The 24,493-nt window shown below is 45.3% G+C and overlaps 1 protein-coding gene across 1 annotated transcript in view; it reads right to left on the reverse strand.

Moving 5' to 3' along the window:
* Positions 1-14,990, reverse strand: part of LOC117352024 (fructose-1,6-bisphosphatase 1-like) — a 53,583-nt gene extending 38,593 nt beyond the window's left edge. Inside the window, exons 1-2 of the mRNA XM_033928007.1 lie at positions 14,613-14,990; positions 2,596-2,758 (exon numbers count right to left, since the gene is read on the reverse strand). Of these exons, the coding sequence (XP_033783898.1) occupies positions 2,596-2,758; positions 14,613-14,782 (333 nt within the window). The 5' untranslated portion in view covers positions 14,783-14,990. The remainder of the gene's footprint in view (positions 1-2,595; positions 2,759-14,612) is intronic.
* Positions 14,991-24,493: the final 9,503 nt, after the last annotated feature.

Raw genomic sequence — 24,493 nt, forward strand, 5'->3', positions numbered from 1 at the left:
CAAGCAAAAGCAATTGTTCTAAATCCTTATCCCATAATGCTGTTTGATACGAAAAAAGATTTTGATAAGAACATAAGAATTGCCTCTGCCGGGTCAGACCAAGGGTCCATTGTGCCCGGCAGTCCGCTCCCGCAGCGGCCCCCCAGGTCCATGACCTGTAAGTGTTCCCTACCTAACCTAAAACATCCATACCCTGTTTGCTTAATGTCCTGTAAGGTAAACCTCTATCTGTACCCTGTTATCCCCTTCGCTTCCAGGAAGTCATCTAGTCCCTTTTTGAACCCCACAATTGTACTCTGTCTTATCACCTCTCCGGGAAGCGCGTTCCAGGTGTCTACCACCCGTTGAGTGAAGAATTCATTATGCATTCATTATGAATCTGTCTCCTCTCAGTTTTTCTGAATGACCTCTTGTTTTTGTTGTCCCCGCTAGTCTAAAGAATCTGTCCCGCTCCACCTTCTCTATGCCTTTCATGATTTTATAAGTCTCTACCATGTCCCCTTTCAGTCTCCACTTTTCCAGGGTAAAGAGCCCCAGCCTGTCCAACCGTTCGGCATATGAAAGGTTCTCCATGCCCTTTATCATCCTCGTTGCTCTCCTCTGACCCTCTCGAGTATTGCCATGTCCTTCTTGAGGTATGGCGACCAGTATTGGATGCAGTATTCCAGATGTGGGTGCACCATTGCTCGATGCAGTGGCAGGATAACTTCCTTCGTTCTGATAGTGATACCTTTTTTGATAATGCCCAACATTCTGCTCGCTTTCTTTGAGGCCGCTGCACATTGCGCCGCCGGCTTCATTGTGTTATCCACCAATACCTAAAGATGGATGTAGTGCAAAAAGTGAAGAAGTTTACATCCCCTAACAGGTGGAAAAACAAAATTCAGAAGCGAGTTTCTCTGTTGGTTGCAAAAGAGAAAAGCTCAATTATATATTTGGGAGCTAAACCAAACAAAGCTTTAAAACAAAAGCAACCAAACTTAAAAACTTCACCTGCACCGCCATTGGCAGCCCATGCAGTACTCGATAGGAGAGTGTTATGTGATCATATTTCTTCAACCTAAGAAATCAGCCTGACCGCTGCATTTTGTACTATTCGCAATCGTTGCATATTCTTCTGGGAAATTGCCAAATAGCCAATATTGCAGTAATCAAGCTGGCTTAGTGTAAGAGACTGTACCAAAACAATAAGGGCTCCTTTTACGAAGGTGTGCTAGCGTTTAAGCGCACGCACAAGATTAGCGCATGCTATAGCACGCGCTAGCTGAAAAACTACTGCCTGCTTAAAAGGAGGAGGTAGCGGCAAGTGCGCACTAAAACCACTAGCGCACCTTTGTAAAAGGAGCCCTAAATGATCAAAATACAGTGAGCCCTCCAAATCCGCGGTTTCAGTATCCACGGATTCGGTTATTCGTGATTTTTTTTTTTTTTAATAAAGCTACTTTTCGGACCTTCCCCCACCTCCCTCCTGACATCCCAGACCTTACCTGGTGGTCTAGCGGGTTTCAGGGCAGGCGCAATCTTCCTATGCTCCTGCCCCGTGCAGATCACTCATAGCAAATGGCTGCCGTGAGTTCCCATAGTCTCTCGAGACTACGACAGGAACTCCCCGCAGCCATCTGTTATGAGTGATCTGCACGGGGCAGCAGCATAGGTAGATTGCTCCTGCCCTGAAAGCCTGCTAGACCACCAGGTAAGGTCTGGGATGCTGGGAGGAAGGCGGGGAAGGTCATAGCCGGCCCAAAAGTTATTCGCGAATATTCAATATTCATGGGCTGGCTCTGTCCCTAACCCCTGCGAATATGGAAGGGGGAAGTGTACGCCTTACAGACCAAAGCTTCCAAAGAGTAAAGAAACCACTTGGTTCTTCATAATCAAGCCCTGGTCCAGTATTATTCCCAAAACCTTAATGTTAGATTGAATAGGATAGCTGAATTTATTTATAGGCAATGATGTTTTAGTATCAAATGGGCACGGTGAAGCTACAAAAAAAAAAACTTTGTTTTTTCTGAGTTAAGCTTCAGTCTAAATTCAGTCATCCATTGCTCCATTAGACCTAATACTTTTGTTGCTTTAGGAATAACTTCAGAAAGAGAAATAGCAAATGGAATAATGATCGTAAAATCATCTGCATAACTAAACAGTTTTATCCCCAGCTGGGACAATTGCTCACCTAACAACATATTATTACAGTAGGCTATCAAAGAAACCATGCTATCTTTTTAATTTGCAGCTGTCTTCAAACAGCAATTTCACATACCCCTAGCAGGAACGTTTGAATTAGCTGATCTCCATCTAGATGCAAAATCTATGCACCCTTCCAGCAGTTTCCTGCACATTGTATAGAACCCAGTTCAAACTCGACTCCTAGAGCGGAGGTCAGTCTTTAATAGGATGACGCCCACTAGCTAATCCAGGAAGCTGCTTAATTTTAGGCATAGTATAGGTTTTAAAAAACAAAAACTGACCTTTTGTTAAACAAATCAGTGGATGCAGTCATCTGGGGTAAGTTATTAATTCTTTAAAAATATGGCAACACAAAATCTACAGCTATGAGCTGATGATGGCGATACAGTAGTTCTACATGGCACCTACCATTTTCTCGTTTTCCACTACAATGGCATTTTTGTTCTCTTCTGACACAAGGACACAGGTACTGAATGAAGCCTTCAGCATGTTAATAACTAGGTCATTGGAAAGGACATCCAGCTTCTTCACCTGATCTCCCGTCACATTCGTAGTTCCAGCTATTCCATAGCTGATAAATGGGGAAGAGAGAAAATGAAAATTACTACTGTGGAATTAGAAAATGTGCCAGTGAAAACACCACCCAAATAAAAGTGGGGCACACATCCATGCCCGCTCCAAGTGTTTCATGGCAATTTGAAGTGCTCACTACAAACTTCTAGGACTGGGAAAAACACCTCTCAAACCTTCTTTACAAAATCTCTCTTTCAGGCTTCCAGAAGTATTCCACCTTTTATAAGAATTATTCTGAACTAGTTATCCATTAAGTATGTTTTAAGGTCATCAACAGTACTTTGTAGTTAATCATAGGCCTTAGAGATAGGGCGTGGCCATGACATTTTAATATTTTGCCCAACATGGCATCAGCAACTAGAGAGCTTGGGAAAAGGACAGGAGAATTATTTGGATCTTCTAAACAACCCCCCTTCCCCTTTTACTAAGCCAAGGTAGAGGTTTCTACCAGGCCTGGGGCGCTAAATGCTCCGACACTCGGAATTCTATGAGCATCAGAGCAGCATTGGAGCATTTAGCACCCCTGGTTGTGGTAGAAACTTCTACTATGGCTTAGCTAAAAAAAAAAAAGGGGGGGGGAGGTATTCTTCTGCCTCTGCAATTAATGAGCCACAGTCTACATTATTTTATCCCATGTATGAAGTCATTTGATATGGAACACACATTTACCTACAGTATCTGTTCTCCTCACAGAGAATGCAAATCGAACTACTGTAGGTCAGATTAATTGCATCAAATACCAATAATAGTCTGTTACCTGGAAAGGGGGGAGACAGAAGGGGCCATGGAGAGACAGGGAGAGGGAAAGGGGGCTGCTTTGTGGGGGAGGTGTGCTGGGGACAGACAGCTTTGCTCGGGGGGGGGGGGGGAAGACATAATGGGCCATGGAGAGAACGGGCTTAAAGTCTGTTACCTGCTTTGGTGCTGACTCCAGATTTATCTTGCTAAAGTTTCTAGCTTACTATGCTTTCATTAAATCAGAACAGAACAGCTTCTGTTTTCTTAATCGATGTCGTCATGCATTTCTGTTTAGTTCCATACATGATTGTACAGTACTGTACTTTATTTTTAAACCTAGAAAACTGTGTCCTAATTTGAAACAGAATAAAAGTGTAGGCCATTGCTTTTTATACATTTGATCTACAAGGTCAGACAAATTATTTGTGACAAAAAGGTTGAAAAAATTAAGTTTAAAAAAAGTTATACAAGAGGTAGCATAATCTTTGTTTATTCTGATTTAAAGTCCCTCCTCTTCCTTTGTTTCCAGAGTGTGGCTACTTAAAGACCCAAGAAACGCTTACTGAATGAAACATTGGCCTAGAGTACAATATTCTGTCTTGGGGCTGCAATAAATAAAGTTTAAATTATTAAAAAAAAATAAAAAAAATCAGAACAGGATTATTCTATTTCAGAACTCAAATGGAGTAGTAGCTTCCTTCAACCCATTGTCTATCCAATGCACTAAACACTGATAAAATGGAAGTGATAATTGGCAATAGTTAAGTCTCTGAGGTGGTGAATCCTGGGAGAAGATTCTCCCATTTCAAGCAAACCAAGGGCCCGATTCACTAAATTTACCTGGATTGTTCTTGGGCGATTCTTGGCTGAGACATGCCAAGCAACTGATTCACAACCGATTTTACATGCAAATGATCTGATCGGATGCACGCCCTACAGCGATCCGATGATCGCTGTAAGAACGATCGAAACACATGCACAGAGTATCCTTGTTGGTTATTGATACAATTGATGCATGTGCTTGTTCTTTGCCCTTTGCTACATAGTGGGCAGGGTTTATTCCTGCCCGCCATTGGCGGGTGTTGAATGCACCAACCGCAAAGCATTGTTGTCGTTAAAAAATGCAATATAAAGAACACCAGAGCCCTCAGAGTTGCACCGTCTCAAATGTGTCTTCTGGCTGTGGCCTTGTGTAACACTTAAGAGCTTTCAATATCAGCTCCTGCTCATGACATTCTCAATTCCAAAATGGCTGGTCATAGGAAATCGTGACCACCATTTTGAATACAGAGCCACTAGGGGCAGGAGCATCAAGGGATGCTCCTGCCCTACAGAAACCACTAGCTCACCAGAGCCTTTAGCAGATAGGTCTGAGGACAACCTATATGGATGGTGAGGGGGAGGGAGGGTGGAACAGAAGTTGGGGCTGGGTTTTCTCTCAGAGTGGGAGGCTGGCTTGGGGGAGGAGGCAAGGCCACATTTTAGGTTTCCGTTCTGATTCTGGCCAAAACTAATCTGTGGATTCCAGCCATGGATTTGATTTTAGTTGGCCTCTGTCCTGTTATATTGTAGTTCCTTTCTTCCTAATTGATTTTTTTAAATTTGTAAAAATTGCCATGCTGTATTTTCTGTATTTTTTTTTTTTTTAAATGAATGGCAGTATGCAAAACCATAAACTATAACAGCACCATGTCTCCTATTGGGGAAACAGAACAAGCAGGAATGTTTCAGATGCCTACAAAATAATCAATAAAGCAGACTACCAAACCTCAGTATAAGCAAAATCTAGATGGCTCTTCTCCAAATATAGAACAGGGGACCAGAAATTAGAAACAAATATGCAGACAAAACTTAAACTGAAAATACCAAGACAACAGACTCAGCATGATATGTGACACATCAGAAACAAATAAATATTGTTCGCATTCTAAGGATGAAGTGCACATTTTGTCTTCTATAGGCCTTTTTTTTTTTTTTTAAGGACCTTTTATGTCCACTCTGTGCTAGAGACCTGAATATGAGCTGTAATTGTAACAGAACAAGTTGTGCATTTCTCAGTGCTGCAGGACTATCCCTTCTAGTTTCTGTGAGGGGGAAAAAAAAATGCATGGCGACGACAAGAATCCTCCCAGGCAAGTTTTAGAGAACTGTGTCTTATTAGGAACAGACTGATTGGTTAAAGTGTGACAACACCCCTCAGAATCAGGGCTGCCGCACAAAGCAACGTTTTTTACAACTAGCTCTTTCAAACCCTGCAACTATAGTAACTGTTGTAAAGTCCAGAACAGCAGCTGATAAAGAGACAGACTGCCACACTGTAACAGCTTAGACCAGGGGTGCCCACACGTTTTGGGCTTGCGAGCTACTTTTAAAATGACCAAGTCAAAATGATCTACCAACAATAAAATAAAATTAAAAAAAAAAATAACAACCCAAAACAAAGCACATTGTATGCAGAGAAAATGGAATTATCATTTATATTCCAGGGTTTTTTTTCCCCAAAGAGATCAAGGCAGATGACTTTATGCAATGTCACCTCAGTAACAACTTTACTAAACTGCGATAGCAGTTATTAGCACAAGGAGCTGCACTAAATGCCCCACGCTGCTCTTGATGCTCATAGGCTCCCTGCGCTAAAAACTGCTATTGCAGTTTAGTAAAAAGGGGGCCATAGTGCAAAATATAGACAGCAGATATAAATTCTCAAAATGGACATATTTTGATCACTAAATTGAAAATAAAATCATTTTTCCTACCTTTGTTGTCTGGTGATTTCATCAGTCTCTGGTTGCACTTTCTTCTGACTGTGCATTCAATATTTCTTTCCTTCTTTCAGCCTCCTATATGCTTCCTCTCCTCCAGACCTCATTCCCTCCTCCAACTTTTTCTTCCTCTCTCCCTGCCCCCTCCCTTTATGTCTATTTCTCTCTCCATGCCCCCTTTCTTTCTGTTTCCCTTCTTTCTTTGTCTCCCCGTCCCCCCTTTCTTTGTACTTCCCTGCCTACCCCCTTTCTTTCTTTGTCTTTTTCTCCCTGCCCTCTCCCAAGCCCCTGCCATTGGGGAAAAGGCCCCCAAGCCGCCACCAAATTCTGAGCTCTCCCTGCTTACCGATGCTGTAATGAGGACGCAGAAGCGCCGGGCCGACCAGCTCTCCCCACTCAATAACAATTCTAACGTCGGAGAGGAAGTTTCAAGGCCAGCCAGGCAACGCCATCAGGAAGCACTGCCTGGGCTTTGCAGTCCCCAGTTATGTCTAACACCAGCTCTAGCAGGATATATATTTCAAATCTGATATATTCTAATCACAAAATAGAAATAAAATTTTTTTCTACCTTTTGTTGTCTCTGGTTTCTGCTTCATCTTCTTTTCACTCTCTTCTTTCCAGTCTGCCTTCTCTGTCTCTTCAATGCAGCATCTGCCCCTTCCATCCACTGTCTGTCCTCTCCCCCTTCCATATGGTATCTGTCTTCTTTCTATGCCCCTCTCCCCTTTCCATCCAGCCTGCACCCCTCTCTCTTTACATAATTCATTCCAGCTTCATTGCTCTCTTCATTTTTATCTCTCTTACACCAGATCTACTATTGTTGTCCCTCTCTGCTTATTTTTCTGCTGACCCCTTCCCAACATCAATCTCTCTGCTTTCTCATGCCCTTCTCTCCCCTTCCTCTCCTCTAATATCCCTGCCAGCTGTTTCCTTCCTTTTTCCCTTCTCCCTTCCCTCCTCCTCCTGTCCAGCAGTAACTCTTCCCTTCCTCCCCTCCCAGCAGCATCTCTCCTTCTCCCTCCCTCCAGGTCCAGTAGCAGCTGTCCCTTTTTTTTTTTTTTTTAACCATGCCCAGCAGCTTCCCAGCCTCTAACAGTGGCTTTCTCCCCTCCCAGCAACTCTCCTTACTTGCCAGCGCAGCGATTCAGGAAGGCAGCCTCAGGTCCTTTGTTGGGTCCCACCACCTCCGAGGAAAGCGGAAGTTGCATCATCAAAGGTGGCCATGACTCAGCAAAAGCACCAAGGCTGCCTTCCTGAATCGCTGCGCTGATAAGGAGAGCTGCTGGGAGGAGAGAAAGCATGCCTGTCAGAGGCTCCCCATGACTTCCACTCGTCAATCTTGCCGGTCCTGCGCGGACCGCAGGAAATTGGAGATGTTGATTTCGCTGGTCCTGCGCAGACCGGCAGGAATTTTCTGTGGACCGGCACCGGTCCGCAGACCGGCGGTTGAAGAACAGTGCACTAAATCACTTAAGGGACTGTTGTGTTAAGGGGCAGAGCTAGGTGGGGTGTAGACTGAGAATGGGTGTGAAGAGTGTACAGCAATTAATGTGCTGCACTTACTATACGCTAACAAATTAACATGCAGTTGATGGATACCTTCATGCTAATTGCATCTCCCTTCTCTTGAATTTCTTCCAAAGTATAAATATTGTGATTTTTAAGTCTGTCCCCCTTATGACAAAGACAACGCACCATTTTAGTAGGCTGCCTCAGGACCGACTCCATCCTTTTTATATCTTTTTGAAGGTGCGGTCTCCAGAATTGTACACAATATTCTAAATGAGGTCTCACCAAAGTCTTATACAGGAGCATCAATACCTCCTTTTACCTACTGGCCATACCTCTCCCTATGCACCTTAGCATCCTTCTAGCTTTCACCTTTTCAACCTGTTTGGTCACCTTAAGATCATCACATACACAAATAAGGACATTGAGAACACAGATGAAGTGTGGGTGGGGGAGGAGAAGATAAGGACATTCTGGTAGATCAGGGATTCTGGAAAAGAGGTGAGATAGGGACAGTGGCGAGGTGGGCACACAGAAGGATGATACTGGAAAAGAGGTGGAATGGTAATTTGCAGACACAGAAGGGAAATGGTGGATCAAGGAGAGATGGGGGGGGGGGGGTTCAGGCTGGATGGAATGTGGAGAAAGAGGGCCAAGCCATATGGAAGGGACACAGAAAGAGGACAGACATTGGAAAGAATGAGAGAGAGAAGAGAAGATGAGGAAAGCAGAAACCCAGAGACAACCAAGGTAGCTAAAGGTTTGTTTTTTTATAGCTGTATTAATAAGTGTTTATAATTTGAAAAATGGAACTAAGGTTATCTTTATTAGACTACGGTAATTTTAATATATATTTTGACTAGCTTTAAGAGACCAAACTGCTTTTTCAGATCAGGAAAGGATACTGTAAAGGAGGTTTTGGCCTCTGAAAGCTTTTTTTTTTTTTTTAAATCTTTATTCATTTTTAAACTTATAATAAGTGTGATAACATATCCATACATATCCTCTGAAAGCTAATAGAAAATGTATTAGTCCAATAGCATGGTATCTTATTTCCTATTTTGGGTTTTTTTTTCTATATGGTGATTGGTATTCGTCAGTTTCTTCAAATTTACATCTGCTGTTTTTATATTTTGCACAGTACTAGAGGACATGCTTCACTGTTTATGTGGTTCTGCATTCTGTGCAGATTCTGGCTTCTTAAGAGGCCGTTTCATTGCTGTCTACATATTTTATTTTTAATTTGCAGTTATTCATTCTATACTGGATGAGAGTATCTGTGTGTGCGAAAAAAAAAGAAGACATGCTTTTCTGTTAGCATTGACTGTGCAGAATCAAACTATACTAATCTGGCTTGTTAAGTTTTACAGTGGGTGTACTGATGTTCTAGTACTCACTGCAAAGGTTAAGATGCTGGTGTGACTCATGGATTATTACTAAAAATATATATTTTTTCATATAGAGAGGGTGTTTAAAAATTATTGACCCCAGGTGTCAAATATGCTAGGTACGCCACTGATGGTCAACTCAGAGCTCCAGACTCAATGCTGCAGCAGTCAGTGCCGACTGTTATTGCAGATCCACAGCAAGCGCCAACAGAGGTCAGCTCAGGTCACACCAGTCACCTTATCGTCTGGTGCGTGTTGTGCGGCAAGCAAAAAGAGCTTCCTTTCTCCTCTGATCTTTTGCACTGCGCATAGCCAGCAGCTGCCAAGGCCCGAGGAGAGGAGGAACCATTGATGAGACCAACTGGGATCCTGGAGGGACCTACTGCACAGTGCAGGTGCACCAGTGTTCTGCTGCCTAAGTTGGGACAAAATAAAAGAATGCTCTCTGTCCTAACATTAGTGGCAACCGAAAGGAGGATGTATCGGGAAGTTACTCCCAATTGCCTGTTCCCTGGGAAAAAGATAAAAAAATTGGCTATGGATTGGCTGCCAGGGCCTCAAGAAATAAACTCCAAATGGAATGGATGCTATGGATTTAAGATAAGTAGAGGAAATATTTTTTTTTTTTTTTTGGGGGGGAGGAAGGGTTGACAATCTGTAACATGTGCTCTGCATGCGTTACCGAGATCCCTGGGGCTGTTTGCTATATTGTGACCATTTGCTGAATGCTTTTAAAGTCGGGAGGGAGAGGTACTGAACCAGACTATGGTCAGGAAAGAAATCTAGTTTCCCCGACTAGGCTTTTGAAATAAAGTCCACAGAGCCTGCTATTTTGATGTTTGGTTGGTGTTTTCAATTGCCCCCGATGCTTTGGATCCATTAACAGCTGAAGGACTGTTTCATGTTTTTTCTACATGGTTATCAACTCAAGGGTTTGTCCACTCCACTCAGTATTTTATAGACTCACAACTGAAAGTCTTGATATAGCATGGGTGCAGCACAAGAAAGGATGGGGTGCCATGGAGGGCAAGTCACATGGAATGCAATTATAGCTTGCTATGTCTCTGACTGCACACAGCAGGCAACTGCCTAGGCGAGGGGTGGGGCAGGGTCATATGTCCTCTTTTTTGGCTTCACAAATATGGTAACCCTAGGCAATGGAGGGTTACGTGATTTGCCCAGAGTCCCAAGGAGCTGCCGAAAGGGCTACCACATCATGCATCCTATATAATAAAACTAAGTGCACATGCGCACTTAGGGTTTCGTGTTTCCTGCCACTGTGGTGTGAGATCCGTGGCCGCATACCATTTTAGAACCCAGCGGCAGGGAACATTCTGGCCACTCCCCTCCTCCCGCCCTCACTCACCATTTGGAAGCGCAGGCAAGCTCTCTCCCTGCCCGCGTCCTCGGCAGGGAACACACCTCCCACCCTCATTCGCCGCTGCCGCTGATCCTCCTCTTCAGAGCAGCCTGCAATGGTGGCCGGCTTTAAAGAACCTCGCAGGCCGCTCGCCAACCTCAGTAGCACGTTCCCTCTGACGCGCGGGATCGGGTCAGAGGAAACGTGCTACCGAGTTGGAGAGCAGCCTGCAAAGTTTGCTAAAGCCGGCCACCATGATCGCAGGCTGCTTTCAAGAGAAGCAGGTCAGAAGACGCCGGTATGGAGGGAGGGTAAGAAGGGGATCAATACCGGGGGACCAGGGAGAGATGAAAAGGGAAAGGGGGCTGCTTTGGGGGGACGGGTGTGCTGGGGGGAGACAGAAGGGGCCATGGAGAGATAGGGAGAGGGAGGTGTGCTGGGGACAGACAGCTTTGCTCTGGGGGGGGGAAGACTGAAGGGGCCATGGAGAGACAGGGAGAGGAAAGGGGGCTGCTTTGGGGGGGAGGTGTACTTGGGCAAACAGCTTTGCTCTGGGGGGAAGACAGAAGGGGCCATGGAGACACAGGGAGAGGGAAAGGGGGCTGCTTTGTGGGGGAGAAGACTGAAGGGGCCATGGAGAGAGAGGGAAAGGGGCTGCTTTGGGGGGAGGGGTGTGCTGGGGGGAGACAGAAGGGGCCATGGAGAGATAGGGAGAGGGAAATGGGGCTGCTTTGTGGGGGAGGTGTGCTGGGGACAGACAGCTTTGCTCTGGGGGGGGGACAGAAGGGGCCATGGAGGGAAAGGGAAAGGGGGCTGCTTTGGGGGGAGGGGTGTGCTTAGAGCAAACAGCTTTGCTCTAGGGGGAAGACAGAAGGGGCCATGGAGAGACAGGGAGAGGGAAAGGGGGCTGCTTTGGGGGGAGGGGTGTGCTGGGGGGAGACAGAAGGGGCCATGGAGAGATAGGGATAGGGAAAGGGGGCTGCTTTGGGGGGGGAAGACAGAAGGGGCCATGGAGAAACAGGGAGAGGGAAAGGGGGCTGCTTTGGGGGGAGAGGTGTGCTGGGGGAGACAGAAGGGGCCATGGAGAGATAGGGAAAGGGGAGAGACAGAAGGGGCCAAGGGGGCTGCTTTGTGGGGGAGGTGTGCTGGGGACAGACAGCTTTGCTCGGGGGGGGGGGGGGAAGACATAATGGGCCATGGAGAGAAAGGGAGAGGGAAAGGGGGCTGCTTTGGGGGGAGGTGTGTGCTGGGGGCAGACAGCTTTGCTCGGGGAGGGGGGTGGGGGAAGACAGAAGGACACAGACTGTGGCCAAGGAGAGAGAGAGAGAAAGAAACAGACAGACACATCTATTCTAGCACGTTAATGTAACGGGCTTAAAGACTAGTTAATGGAAATATTAGCACATACCTAGGGTTACCGGATGTCTGGATTTGCCTGGACATGTCCACTTTTCAGGAGTGTCCGGACAGTTTCCAGGACCGGAAGGAGTTCGTCCAGGTCTTGGATTTTCTCTCCAGTCCACCCCCACCTTGTAGTTGGGTAATGCTTTTGTGAGCTTCCCCGTCCATAGTACCTTCTCTGGCGCTGCGGCAATTTTAAAATCTTCAGGCAGCCAGCAGCATTAGCCATGTGATCTTTCTGCCTTGAAAGCCTTCACTCTGCAACATCCCTCCTCTGCGGGAACAGGAAGTGCTGCAAAGTGAAGGCTTCCAGGGCAGAAAGATCACATGGCTAATGCTGCTGGCTGTCTGAAGGTTTTTAAATTGTAGTTAAATGACTAGTTATTATTTTTCCCTGAATGTATATAATTATAAGATTGGGGTGGGGGTGGAATCTTGATTTTTTTTTTATTATTAATTACAAAGAGAATGAATGATTTTATTATATTGTATATATTAATTATTGGGAAGGGTGGGTGGGAAAGGGATACATTTTAGTTGGGGAAATTTTGTGATAGCTCAAGTGATGTATTAAGTTAATCTGTTATTCTTTCTGTACACTCGATGCAAATATAACATGAATAAAGAATTTAAAAGGAAAAAAAAAAAAAAATTGTAGTAGCGCCAGTGGAGGTACTGGGGACGGGAAAGCTCACAAAAGCATTACCTGACCAGTGTTGACAGATATGTTTTTAGAATCCTGCCCAATTACTTTGAAAAAGCAGCCCAATGTATGAGGGAGTGCTGAAAAGTTCTCAGTCTGACTAACTTGGGACAGTCTTCGTCGAGGGCTATATATACACTTAGGGCTCCTTTTACTAAGGCGTGTTAGGGCATTAACGCGCAGAATAGCACGCGCTAAACACTAACGCCAGCATTGAGCTGGCATTAAGTTCTAGCTGCGTAGCGCGGGGTTAGCCCGTGCTAATCTGCTGCGTGTGCTAAAAACGCTAACGAACCTTAGTAAAAGGAGCCCCAAGTCCAGCGAGTTTCCACTTTTTTTTGTTCAGTACATTTCCAACAGAATAAAAAAAAAAAAAGTAGAAACTCGGACTAAGTATATAGCCCTCGATGGAGGCTGCCCCAACTCTGTTAGATGGATTGAGAACTTTTCAGCACAATACAAATATTTTCAGAGATGTACTGTCCATTTCCCAAAACAGAAGACATCCACCCCCACCCGCCAAAAATGAAGAGAAACCACAACCAGCCTTCCAAAGCAGCCAAATTGGGCAAGAAAACCACAGACCTGGCAACTATGTACCTGAATCTGGGGTGGCCTGAGTGGGGGGCTTTGCTTAAAAAATATGGTAACCCTAACATGACTTCAAAAGAAAACAAAAAAATCATTCTCTAAAAAGGCCTTTTTACTAAAGTTAAGTACCATGTGGCCCAGAGATATAAAATGAACTCTGCAGCACTTAACAAATGCTAATGTCCCTTAGTAGGCACTAACCTTTAGTAAAAAAAAAAAAAAAAAAAAATTTAAAAAAGATCCCTAAATCTGGGTTTAGCACAAGGGAAAGGCCCACATTACAACATGCTAAATCCAGATTTTACTATCTTTTAGTAAAAGGGCCCCTTACAATTAGAATTAGCATTATGAAAAACACACAAGTTAGTTATTATGTTGCCATTATCCTAATAGAGTCCAAAGTTTAAACACTGTAGCGACTGGCTAAGTGCAAAGAGAAGAGGCATTGGGGAAAGCTTTCACCTCACAGAATTTTTTCACTAAGTGGAGATATTTTACTTACTTGGTGCTATAACAAAAATTTAAAAAATGGGAGCAGTGGTACAGCTTAAAGCACAAACCAAAACATGAAAAAACCCTACACAGCTGACACGTATTGGAGGGACTGCCACAATCATTCAAACAAAAATCAAAATCACAACAAATAAATTGTGGCGTAAAACAAACCTTAATACAGTGGTTCCTGGCTCAGGAACCACTGTCTTGAGGTTTGGTTTTCTCCACAATTTATTATTTTTTTACGATTTGATTTTTGTTTGCATGATTGTCAGCAGCGTGGGTTTTTTTTTCATGTTTTGGTTTAGTTACTTGGCGCCACAGTTCTGGAAATTAAAAAAAAAAAAAAAAGGTTTAGATTTTCCTCCCAACATCTGTTGAGCCTTTTCTTTTCTACAAGGCAGAAATTTAAAACAACTCGCACTTACAGAACGAGCTACTTTCCTAATTATTAAAAGAAGAGAGCATATCAAAAGCTGCAGAGACAGAAACAGCACAGCAGCGTAAAGAAAAAAAAAAAAAAGTCCCCGGATGTACTAAGGTGAGAAGAACAGTTTCGTCAGACTCGTCCCTTAGGCCTCATTCTTCCCCTCGCCCCTTCGTGACATCCAATTAGTGTGACCATATAGCTCCAGAAAAAAGGGGACGGATTGAGACATCCGGGTTTTACTTCCATTGAAAGCAACCAAGATGTCTCAATCTGTTCTCCTTACATCCATTGCTTTCAATGGAAGTAAAACCCGGATGTCTCAATCCGTCCCCTTTTTTCTGGAGCCATATGGTCACACTTTCGGACACTAATACCCCCCCCCCCCCCAATCCCTCTCGTCTGGGTCGCGCTAACGGCAGGGCCGAGTGCAAAGCCCAGCTCGGTGCACGCGTCGCTGGATCCCGTCCACTCACAGATGCGCCAGGCCGGCCTTCCTGACGGCCGACGAGATGGCTTTCACGGCCGTGCAGATGGCGTTGAGCAGCTGCGTGAGCTCCCCGGTGCCTTTCGCCTTCCTGCCCTCCTCCAGCACGAAGCGGGTGAGGGTGATCACGTCGGTGTCGAACACCGTCCTTTCGGCCATGGTCCCGTCCTAAGCGAAGCCTGCTGCGTGCAGGGCTTTTTAAAGGAGGCGCAGAGCTGGCAAGTCCCTCCCCGGCATCCGGGGCTCTTCCCTTCCGCGTGGCAGGTCGGAAGGTGCCTGCGAACTTCAGCACCGCGAAAGTACAATTCTGGTGCCTGAGAGGTGTCTTTCCTAGTAAGAGCAAACTGGTTCGAATGGTACAGTGGTTTCCAAGCCTGTCCTGGGGGACCCCCCAACCAGTCAGTATTTCAAGATATCCCTAATGAATATGCATGAGAGAGATTTGCATATAATGGAAGTGACAGGTATGCAAATCTCTCTCATGCATATTCATTAGGGATATCTTGAAAACCTGACTGGCTGGGGGGTCCCCCAGGACAGGTTTGGGAACCACTGGACTGGTACAACACCTTCGGTATCACAGCAAAAGCTCCAGGCCAGTGGAGGACCATCAGGCCAATTGAGTTTTCAGGCTAGCCCTAATGAATATGCATGAGAGAGATTTGCATATAATGGAAGTGATAGCCATACAAATCTGCTCCATGCATATTCATTAGGGCTAGCCTGAAAACCCGATTGGCCTGGTGGTCCAACAGGACAGGGTTGGGAACCACTGCTCTAGGCCAGTGGTCCCCAAACCTGTCCTGGAGGACTATCAGGCCAGTTGGGTTTTTGGGATAGCCCTAATGAATATGCATGAGAGAGATTTGCATATAATGGAAGTGACAGGCATGTAAAGCTGCCCCATACATATTCATTAGGGCTATCCCAAAAACCCAACTGGCTTGTTGGTCCTTCAGGACAGGGTTAGGGGACCACTGCTCTAGACCAGTGTTTTTCAACCTTTTTACACCTATGGACCGGCAGAAATAAAAGAATTATTCTGTGGACTGGCATCGGTCCGTGGACAGGCGGTTGAAGAACACAGGGCTAAGTCGTGGGCCAGACCCCGCCCATCTCTACCCAATCTCCACCCCAGACCCCGCCCCCATAATAGTACTAATTCCACCTTGCACGTCCCCTGCCTCATCTGGAAGCCTTCCCTCTGACGTTGCAACATCAGACAGAAGGCTTCTGGTTCAGGCGCAGGATGCCCATAGGAGCCACAGCCCTTGGCTTTGTGCACTGAGTCAGTTAGGAAGAGGGAGCTGGCTCGAAGATAACGCCGCATCGATCGCACCGTGGACCGGCGGTTGAAGAACAGTGTTTTGGGCCTGATACACGTGCTGGCCCTGTGGACCGGTAGGAAATTTCTGTGGACCGGCACTGGTCCATGGACCAGTGGTTGAAGAACACTGCTCTAGACAATCTAAGGGGTTTATTGTGCTAATAAGGGATTTCACAACCTATAAAACTGTGATAATCTGGTGAAAATCCAACACGTTAGTTGAGAAGGGACCTTTGCTGTAACAAAAGCAGATTTTCATCCCCGATTGTGCTTTCCTGCCTTTCTGAGCCTAACCCACAGCTTTTGCTCTCGATGGTGGGGAGGGGGCGTATTAAGAAAAATAGGTAAAAGCAGAATCTGCAGCTCAGGAGCCGCAAATCCTGGTTCCTTTCAAGCATTTCCCAGAGGTACATCCCAGTACCTTTTTCTCAAGATCATGCTGAGGGTGGTCATTTAAGAGACTTATCAAGGGGGAATGAGAAGGAAGACCATTGCAGCTGCCTTAAACGGTGTCAGGTCAAAAGCGCGCCGAAGACAAAGGCGCACGCTGACAACTGAGCGCAAGACAGAAGCGCGTGCCGAAGAAAAAGTATTTTTAGGGGCTCCGACGGGGGGTTTTGTTGGGGAACCCCCCCCCCCCACACACACACACTTTACTTCATACAGATCGCGGCGGCGTTGTAGGGGGTTGTAACCGCCCTCATTATACTGGAAACTTAACTGTTTCCCTGTTTTTTTAGGGAAAAAGTGAAGTTTTCAGTAAAATGTGGGGGTTACAACTCCCCAAACCCCCCACAACGCTCCCACAACGCAGCGTGATCTGTATAAAGTAAAGTGAGGGGGTTCCCCCCCCAAACCCCCCATTGCAGCCTTTTAAAACAAAAAGTCATTTTCTTCAGCGCACGCCTCCGCGTTGCGCTCAGTTGTCTGCGCGCGCCTTTGTCCCGACGCGCTTTTGACCTGACACCATATAGCTAGTATAGTGTGTGTATTTTCCAGGGGTATGTGTCATGTCAGAGTGCCTGGTAGTGGAAGAAGTTTATGTTGCTCTTGAGATTTTATTTATTTTATAGAATTTGATATACTACCTTTCACACACAAATATATATCAAGGTGGTTTACATATTCATTCTGAGAACTCCCACCCCCCCCAAACATAGAACAATAAACTAACCAAGGACAACAACACACAGATAAGGTAGGGGCTTTGATGGAGACTCCAGTGGATGGGGGCCTGTGCACAGAGCTCTGGGTTTCTGGCCCAGAAATATCTAAGAAAAGAACAATTTCAATTAAATCATTAAATTATAGAGAGTGTATATTTGGGCAGACAGGATGGACCATTTGGGTCTTTATCTGCTGTCATTTACTATGTATATTACCACATGGCTCCAGAAAAAGGACATCCGGGTTTTTGGCTGTTTTTTTTTTTGTAAATCTTTATTAATTTTCAAACTTTGATAGTGTAATACAAATGATCTTATCAGAAACGCTGCACAAAAACACACTATTAACTAAATAATTATTACATTAACAATCATTTCCTCCCTTCCTTAACTTATTATTTAAACAACTAGGGGGTAATAATTTTAAAAAAACCGTCTAAAAAGTGTCCTAAATGATTACTTGGACGATCAAAAAGCCTGATCGTCCAAATACCCATAACCAAAGCTGGTTTTTAGACGTATCTAAAAACAGCTTAGGCCTTTCCCCTGCCTTTCCCCTGCACAGAGAGAAAAGAGGTGTGTTTAGAGGAGGGGAAAGGGCGGGCAGTGGGCGGGAGGTGGGCCAACCTACACCTAGGCGTACAACAGGTATAACTAAAACATTAACAGATTGCCTAGTCGGCACTTAGACCTTTTTGACTTAGACGTAGTCAAACCAGTTCTAAGTGCCGAAAAAGGGGCCGCTGAGCTGATGGCCGCTGGCGCCATCAGTTTAATGGCCCGGCAACCTACCCACCACAAGCATCGCAGCAGGAGAGATGCCTCATCTCCCCTACTGCGATGCCATTACTCCTCTACCCGAACTGCTGCGACCCACGGCAGGAGAGATGCCCTATCTCTCCTGCCGCGAGTCGCGGCAGTTCTGGTAGAGGAGTGATGGCATCGCGGTAGGGGAGATGAGGCATCTCTCCTGCCGCAATCTATCACCCCCCCCTTGCGATTAACATCGGGCCAGGAGAGAGCCCAAGCCCTCCTGGCCCCGGCAGGAGGCCCCAAGCTCTCCTGCCCCCTCTCCCCATGACTCGTTCGGGCCAGGAGGGAGCCCAAGCCCTCCTGGCCCCGGCAACCCCCCGCCGCTACATGAATGGGCCAGGAGGGAGTCCAAACCCTCCTGGCCCCGGCGACCCCCTACCCCCACCCCCCACTACAATACGGGCAGGAGGGATCCCAGGCCCTCCTGCCCTCGATGAAACCCCCCTCCCCCCAACTATCGCCCCCCCCCCCCGAACCCCCAATTGGACCCCCCGCCAACCCGTGACCCCCCTGGCTGACTCCACGACCCCCCCCACCCCACTTTTATTTTTTGACATGACCTGAGCTTGTTTCTTCACAGGCTCTCTTCACAGGGATTGTAACATAAAGGCTCTCCAACTATATTTGTAGTCATTCCGCGCTATACTTCAGATATTATTCAGCAAAATGGGGTTTGGCTTACCTTTGCCAACACCTTTAACATCCAAGTCCTCAGTTCATGTAACAAGCTTCTCACCTGCCAGTCTCTCTCTGTAAACCTCTTGTCAGCCGTCACCTTGGCAATCTCACTTTCCCTTCCCAGGCTCCCTTCTAGTCCACAACTGGGAAAGGTTTCTCTGTGCTGTTTTCTTTTCTGGGAGCTCCCTGATTAACTCCTTACTAAGGCATTTTATCCTTCTTTCTGAGTCCCACCCCTTTGCTTCAGCTGGATTACATTATTCTCCCAATGTGTCTCAGCACTGAGCTGCAAAGGCTCAATGCCTTCTGGGAGTCCACTTACTCTTGGGCTAGCTCCCCCTGCTGCCCAAAGGTACCTATGCAGCACTGGTGAGGGAGGATTCCTGACCCCCTCACACTCATATATGTTGAAATTTACTTCTGAGTGTATCATGGTGAAAATGATCATTTCTTTAAACATAAACAACTATTGGATATTTTTTTTATATCACGAGAAGGAACAGAGGCTTTGGTGGATGTTGACTCACATGAAGTGTAATTAAAGTAGCAGGCTGTTTTCTGTTTAATGCTATCTGTTATCTGTTTAATACTATGTCCATATATAGATAGTTGGTTTTCTCTTGATTCCCATATAATTGTGGACTAAAAGTTGTATTTTTTTCCCTTTTTTTAATATCTCTATTGTACATTTTTTTCTGATTTTTTATGTCAAAAATTTTTCTTTGATTGTAATATTAAGAATTCTGTTCTAGGCACTGTTTGGAGGTTGATCCTGGTCTTCGCTAGTTATTATCTTAGAGGTCTGTGTTTTGTCTTCAACCTGTTCATGTCTTGATTCCTTAGTATACAATTAAAAAAAAAATTATTTAAACTTAAATTTAAAAATGAAAAGGAGATACTGAAAGGAGAACTTAGGAGAAGACTAACTTGAACAGTGGAAAAGAGTGACTTTAATCATACTGATTGGAAACTTTAAATGCCAAGACAAAAAAGATAGAACAAATAAAAATTATTTTACATTCTTGAGACTGGAATGTCAGCTTTGGGAAATGCGCCTCTCTTGTATTTTGCATAGTTCAGGAAGAAATGCATTTCTGTTTCTCTTTTTCCTGCATTGTGAAGCCTGGTTCTGTTTTAAATTTGTGACCCTGTGCCTTTAAGGCATTGACGGAAATGGAATGCATTATCCTGTATTAGGTGAGACATTGTCCATGTTGTATTCATGAGGTAAGAGATTCTGCTAGCTTGGAAAGATGGGACAGGATCTTGGGTTTAGTTCATGGCCTTTTTCAGTTGCAGCTCAAGGTGAGTTAAATTCAAGCACAGTAGGTGATTTCTTGTCTTCGGAGGGTTTACAATCTAAAATGAGTTAAAATCTGGATTTAATGTAGGATTGTACCACAAACTAAGCCCAGATTTAACGTGGCACCATTTGGGGGGTATGCCCATTATTTTTTATTGCAGGTTGTATGTTGTTGTTTTTTGTTTTTTTTATAAATCTTTATTCATTTTAAAACATACACAAAGTGCCTATAAAAAATACAACAATTGGTACAATAAAACAGCACTTATAACTCCCAAATAATAATAGAAATATATTTTCCCCTCCCCCCTCCCACCCATCCCAGATGTTTATAAAACTCTATTGAAAATGATGGCTTATACTATTGATTAGCGGTTACAAAATATGCTAATGGGCCCCAAATCTCATTAAAGTTTTTACAATGACCAGTTAGTTCCGAATTCATACATTCATATTGATAGATTAAGCACAGGGATTCCCACCAAAAAGTATGATTCAGTCTATCGCAATTCTTCCAATTTTTTTATCATCTGTATAGCAATCCCAGTAATAACAAGGAGTAGTCTATTCTTAGCTGCAGACATTGGAGACTTGGGTAGTAATAACAGTTCCAAATAGTACAATATCATATGTCATTGAAATGGAAGTATCCAGTGTCCTATTAATTGTAACCCATATCGACTTCCAAAAGCTGAGTATTAAGGGGCAATAGTACAACAGGTGATCCAGTGTCCCTATATCAAGACTACAATGCCGGCATCTATTAGACTTTGAACTGTCATGTGGTACCTGCAGAGAATGAATGTGGAACTACTTACTGCTTCCTATGTAGTAAAGGGGGTTGGGGGACCGCCCCAGGCACCATCTTGGGGGCGCCGGCACCTCTCCTCCTCATTCTTCCCCATTGTGTGCATGCCTTCCCTCCCCCCCTCCCCCCCTATGCCTCTAACTCTTCATCAGCGGAAGCAGCAGCTCCATCCTGCTGCTTGCATGGCCTCAGCTCTCCCTTTCAAGAGGGAGAGCCAAGGCCGGCACTGGAGGTAGCTTAGAGGTGCTGCTCTTGCCGGCAATGTTAAAGAGGTATGGAGGAAGGGAAGGGGCGCACGTGAGCGTGTTGGGGGGTGGGGAAGGAACAAGGTTGGGCCCCAGACCCAGAGCCACCATGAAGGGGGCATTACAAACATAATAAGAACATAAGAACATAAGCATTGCCTCTGCTGGGTCAGACCAGGGGTTCATCGTGCCCAGCAGTCCGCTCCCGCGGCAGCCCCCCAGGTCCATGACCTGTAAGTGATCCTTTACCTAAACCTTTTATTCCCTAATCATTTAATATTCTGTATAGTAACCCTCTATCTATACCCTTCAATCCCCTTCTCCTTCAGGAAATCATCCAAACCCTTTTTGAAAACTAATATTGTACTCTGTCCTACCACCTCCTCTGGAAGCGCATTTTAGGTGTCCACCACCCTCTGAGTGAAGAAGAATTTCCTAGCATTTGTTCTGAATCTGTCTCCTTTCAATTTTTCTGAATGCCCTCTTGTTTTTGTTTTCCCCGCTAGTAGAATCTGTCCCTCTCCACCTTCTGTATGCCTTTCATGATCTTATAAGTCTCTATCATGTCCCCTCTAAGTCTCCGCTTTTCCAGGGAAAAGAGCCCCAGCTTCTCTAGCCTTTCAGCATATGAAAGGTTTTCCATGCCTTTTATCATCCTTGTTGCTCTTTTCTGGACCCTCTCGAGCATCGCAATGTCCTTCTTAAGGTACGGTGACCAGTATTGAACGCAGTACTCCAGATGCAGGCACACCATCACCCGATACAGTGGCAGGATAACTTCCTTCGTTCTGGTAGTGATACCTTTTTTGATAATGCCCAACATTCTATTCGCCTTCTTTGAGGCCACTGCGCATTGTGACGCCGGCTTCATTGTTTTATCCACCAAAACCCCCAAGTCCTTTTCTAGGTTGCCTTCCCCCAGCACCATCCCTCCCATTGTATAGTTATACATCGGGTTCCCTCTATGTGCAAGACTTTACATTTCTCTACATTGAAGCTCATCTGCCATTTATTTGCCCACTCACTCAGTTTGTTCAGGTCCCTTTGTAGTTCTTTACATTCCTCAACAGTTCTAATCCTACTGGAGAGTTTTGTGTTGTCCGCAAATTTTATAACCTCACACTTCATCCTTGATTCCAGGTCATCAATGATTGTTCATAAAATAAAGGTCAGATAGTTGTAAAAAGTCTCAAATTGGGTAGTACTGGATTTCCTGTGAACAATATTGTCTAATTTTAGCATCATTCACACCTCCTCACAGACTGAGTAGTTGTAAGAAGCTCTTTAATCCCTCTTATGGCGGCTTTTCTCCTCCTGGATATTAATCGGTAGCCTTCTATGTCTTGCTGCCTTTTGCATTGAATGTATTTGCCCCATGGAACAAATGGATTGTATTTCTAGCTGCTATACTTATATTGCCTTATTGTTTGCCTTGCTACTGTGCTCGGTCCCCTAAACGTGTATTCAGTCCTACACGCTGTACATAGGAATTATCTCACTGTTGCCGTTCACCCTTTCAATCTGTTGTTCTGTACATCTGCTGTGTGTGAATTTGTAACTTTGCTGCTATCTTTCCACTGTGCATGTAAAATTGTAACCCGTTCTGGGCTAGAAAATCAACTAACTAAATCTTGTAACTGTGGCCAATATTCTGAGTAAAGGGCCAATATTCTGACTGGCGGGGAGTCACGAGCGGTGTGCCACAGGGATCGGTGCTGGGGCCGTTACTCTTCAACATATTTATCAATGACCTGGAAAAGGAGGCAAAGTGCGAGGTTATAAAATTTGCAGACGATACCAAACTGTGCGGCAGAGTTAGCTCCAGGGAGGAGTGTGAGGACCTGCAAAGGGACATAGACAAGCTGGAAGACTGGGCAAACAAATGGCAAATGCGCTTTAATGTGGAAAAATGCAAGGTTATGCATATAGGGAAAAAGAACCCGTTGTTCAACTGCAAATTGGGGGGGGGGCATTGTTGGGAGAAAGCAATCTTGAGAGAGACTTGGGTGTGCTGGTGGATGCATCACTGAAGCCATCTGCACAGTGCGCAGCGGCCTCAAAAAAAGCCAACAGGATGCTGGGCATCATAAAGAGGGGCATAACTACAAGGACGCGGGAAGTCATCATGCCACTGTATTGAGCGATGGTGCGTCCGCATCTGGAATACTGCGTTCAATATTGGTCGCCGTACCTCAAGAAAGACATGGAGGTACTTGAGAGAGTCCAAAGGAGAGCAACAAAACTGGTAAGAGGGCTGGAACACTACCCATATGCTGAGAGGTTGGATAGGCTGGGGCTCTTCTCTCTGGAAAAAAGGAGGCTCAGGGGTGATATGATAGAGACCTTCAAAATCATGAGGGGCATAGAGAGGGTGGATAGGGACAGATTCTTCAGGCTGAAGGGGACAACAGGTACGAGGGGGCATTCGGAGAAACTGAAGGGAGATAGGTTCAAAACGAATGCAAGGAAGTTTTTTTTCACCCAGAGGGTCGTGGACACTTGGAATGCGCTACCGGAGGAAGTGATCAGGCAGAGTACGGTACAGGGATTCAAACAGAGACTGGATGGATTCCTGAGGGATAAGGGGATCGTGGGATACTGAGAAAGCTAACCAGAAAATAAATGTGGAAACCCAACCAGGTCGTGCAGGTGCAAGACCGGAGGGCTAGGACTTTGATAGGAAGATAGGACTCAATTAGGAAACCAAGGAGGCATGGGGGCCCCTTCTGGTGATTTAGACAGGTCGTGAACTGTTTGGGCCGCTGCGGGAGCGGACTGCTGGGCAGGATGGACCTATGGTCTGACCCGGCGGAGGCACTGCTTATGTTCTTATGTTATGTTCTTATGAATGTAATATTTAGGGCAATGGATGTCCTGTATTCCAACCGTCCTCCTCATAAGTGGAGCCACAACTCTGTGTTCAAAACCTTTCACTATAGTGCCCTGGGTTTAGGCTTGCCAGGTGTCCGGTTTTCCCCCGACATGTCCTCCTTTTGAGGACATGTCTGGGGGTCCGAATGGCTTTTCAAAACCCGGCACTTTGTATGGGTTTTGAAAAGCTCTCCTTCGCACACTAGAGCATCTGCGCATTGGACGCATGATGTCATCGCAACGCATCCACACGTGCGTGGATGTCGTGATCAACAAGAGCAAGCAGCGGGGGAGGGGGCGGGATCAGGAGGGGGACGGGTAGAACTGGGCAAGCCTGGGGGCGGGTCTAGGGAGCAATGTTCCCTCTAATTTTTCATAGGCTATGTGCGCAAAAAATTTAATCTGTGCGCATTTTAAAGAAAAGCTAAATTTGTGTGCGCTATAAAAATGATTGCCAGAGGGCCCGGAGTTCACTTATGAGCAGGTCTTTGAGTTTAGTCTGAATTAACGAAAACACAATGTAATTTTAGTTACACTTTATGTAACATGAAGTCTCATTTCAATAAATCATTTTAGGCAAAAAATTTATTTTTTTGTGCGCGCTATTTTAATTTGTGTGCGCGGGTTCGGCAAGTTGTGTGCGTGCGCACGAGTGCACA

The sequence above is a fragment of the Geotrypetes seraphini genome, chromosome 1 (assembly GCF_902459505.1).
Source record: "Geotrypetes seraphini chromosome 1, aGeoSer1.1, whole genome shotgun sequence".
Taxonomy (NCBI): Eukaryota; Metazoa; Chordata; class Amphibia; order Gymnophiona; family Dermophiidae; genus Geotrypetes; species Geotrypetes seraphini.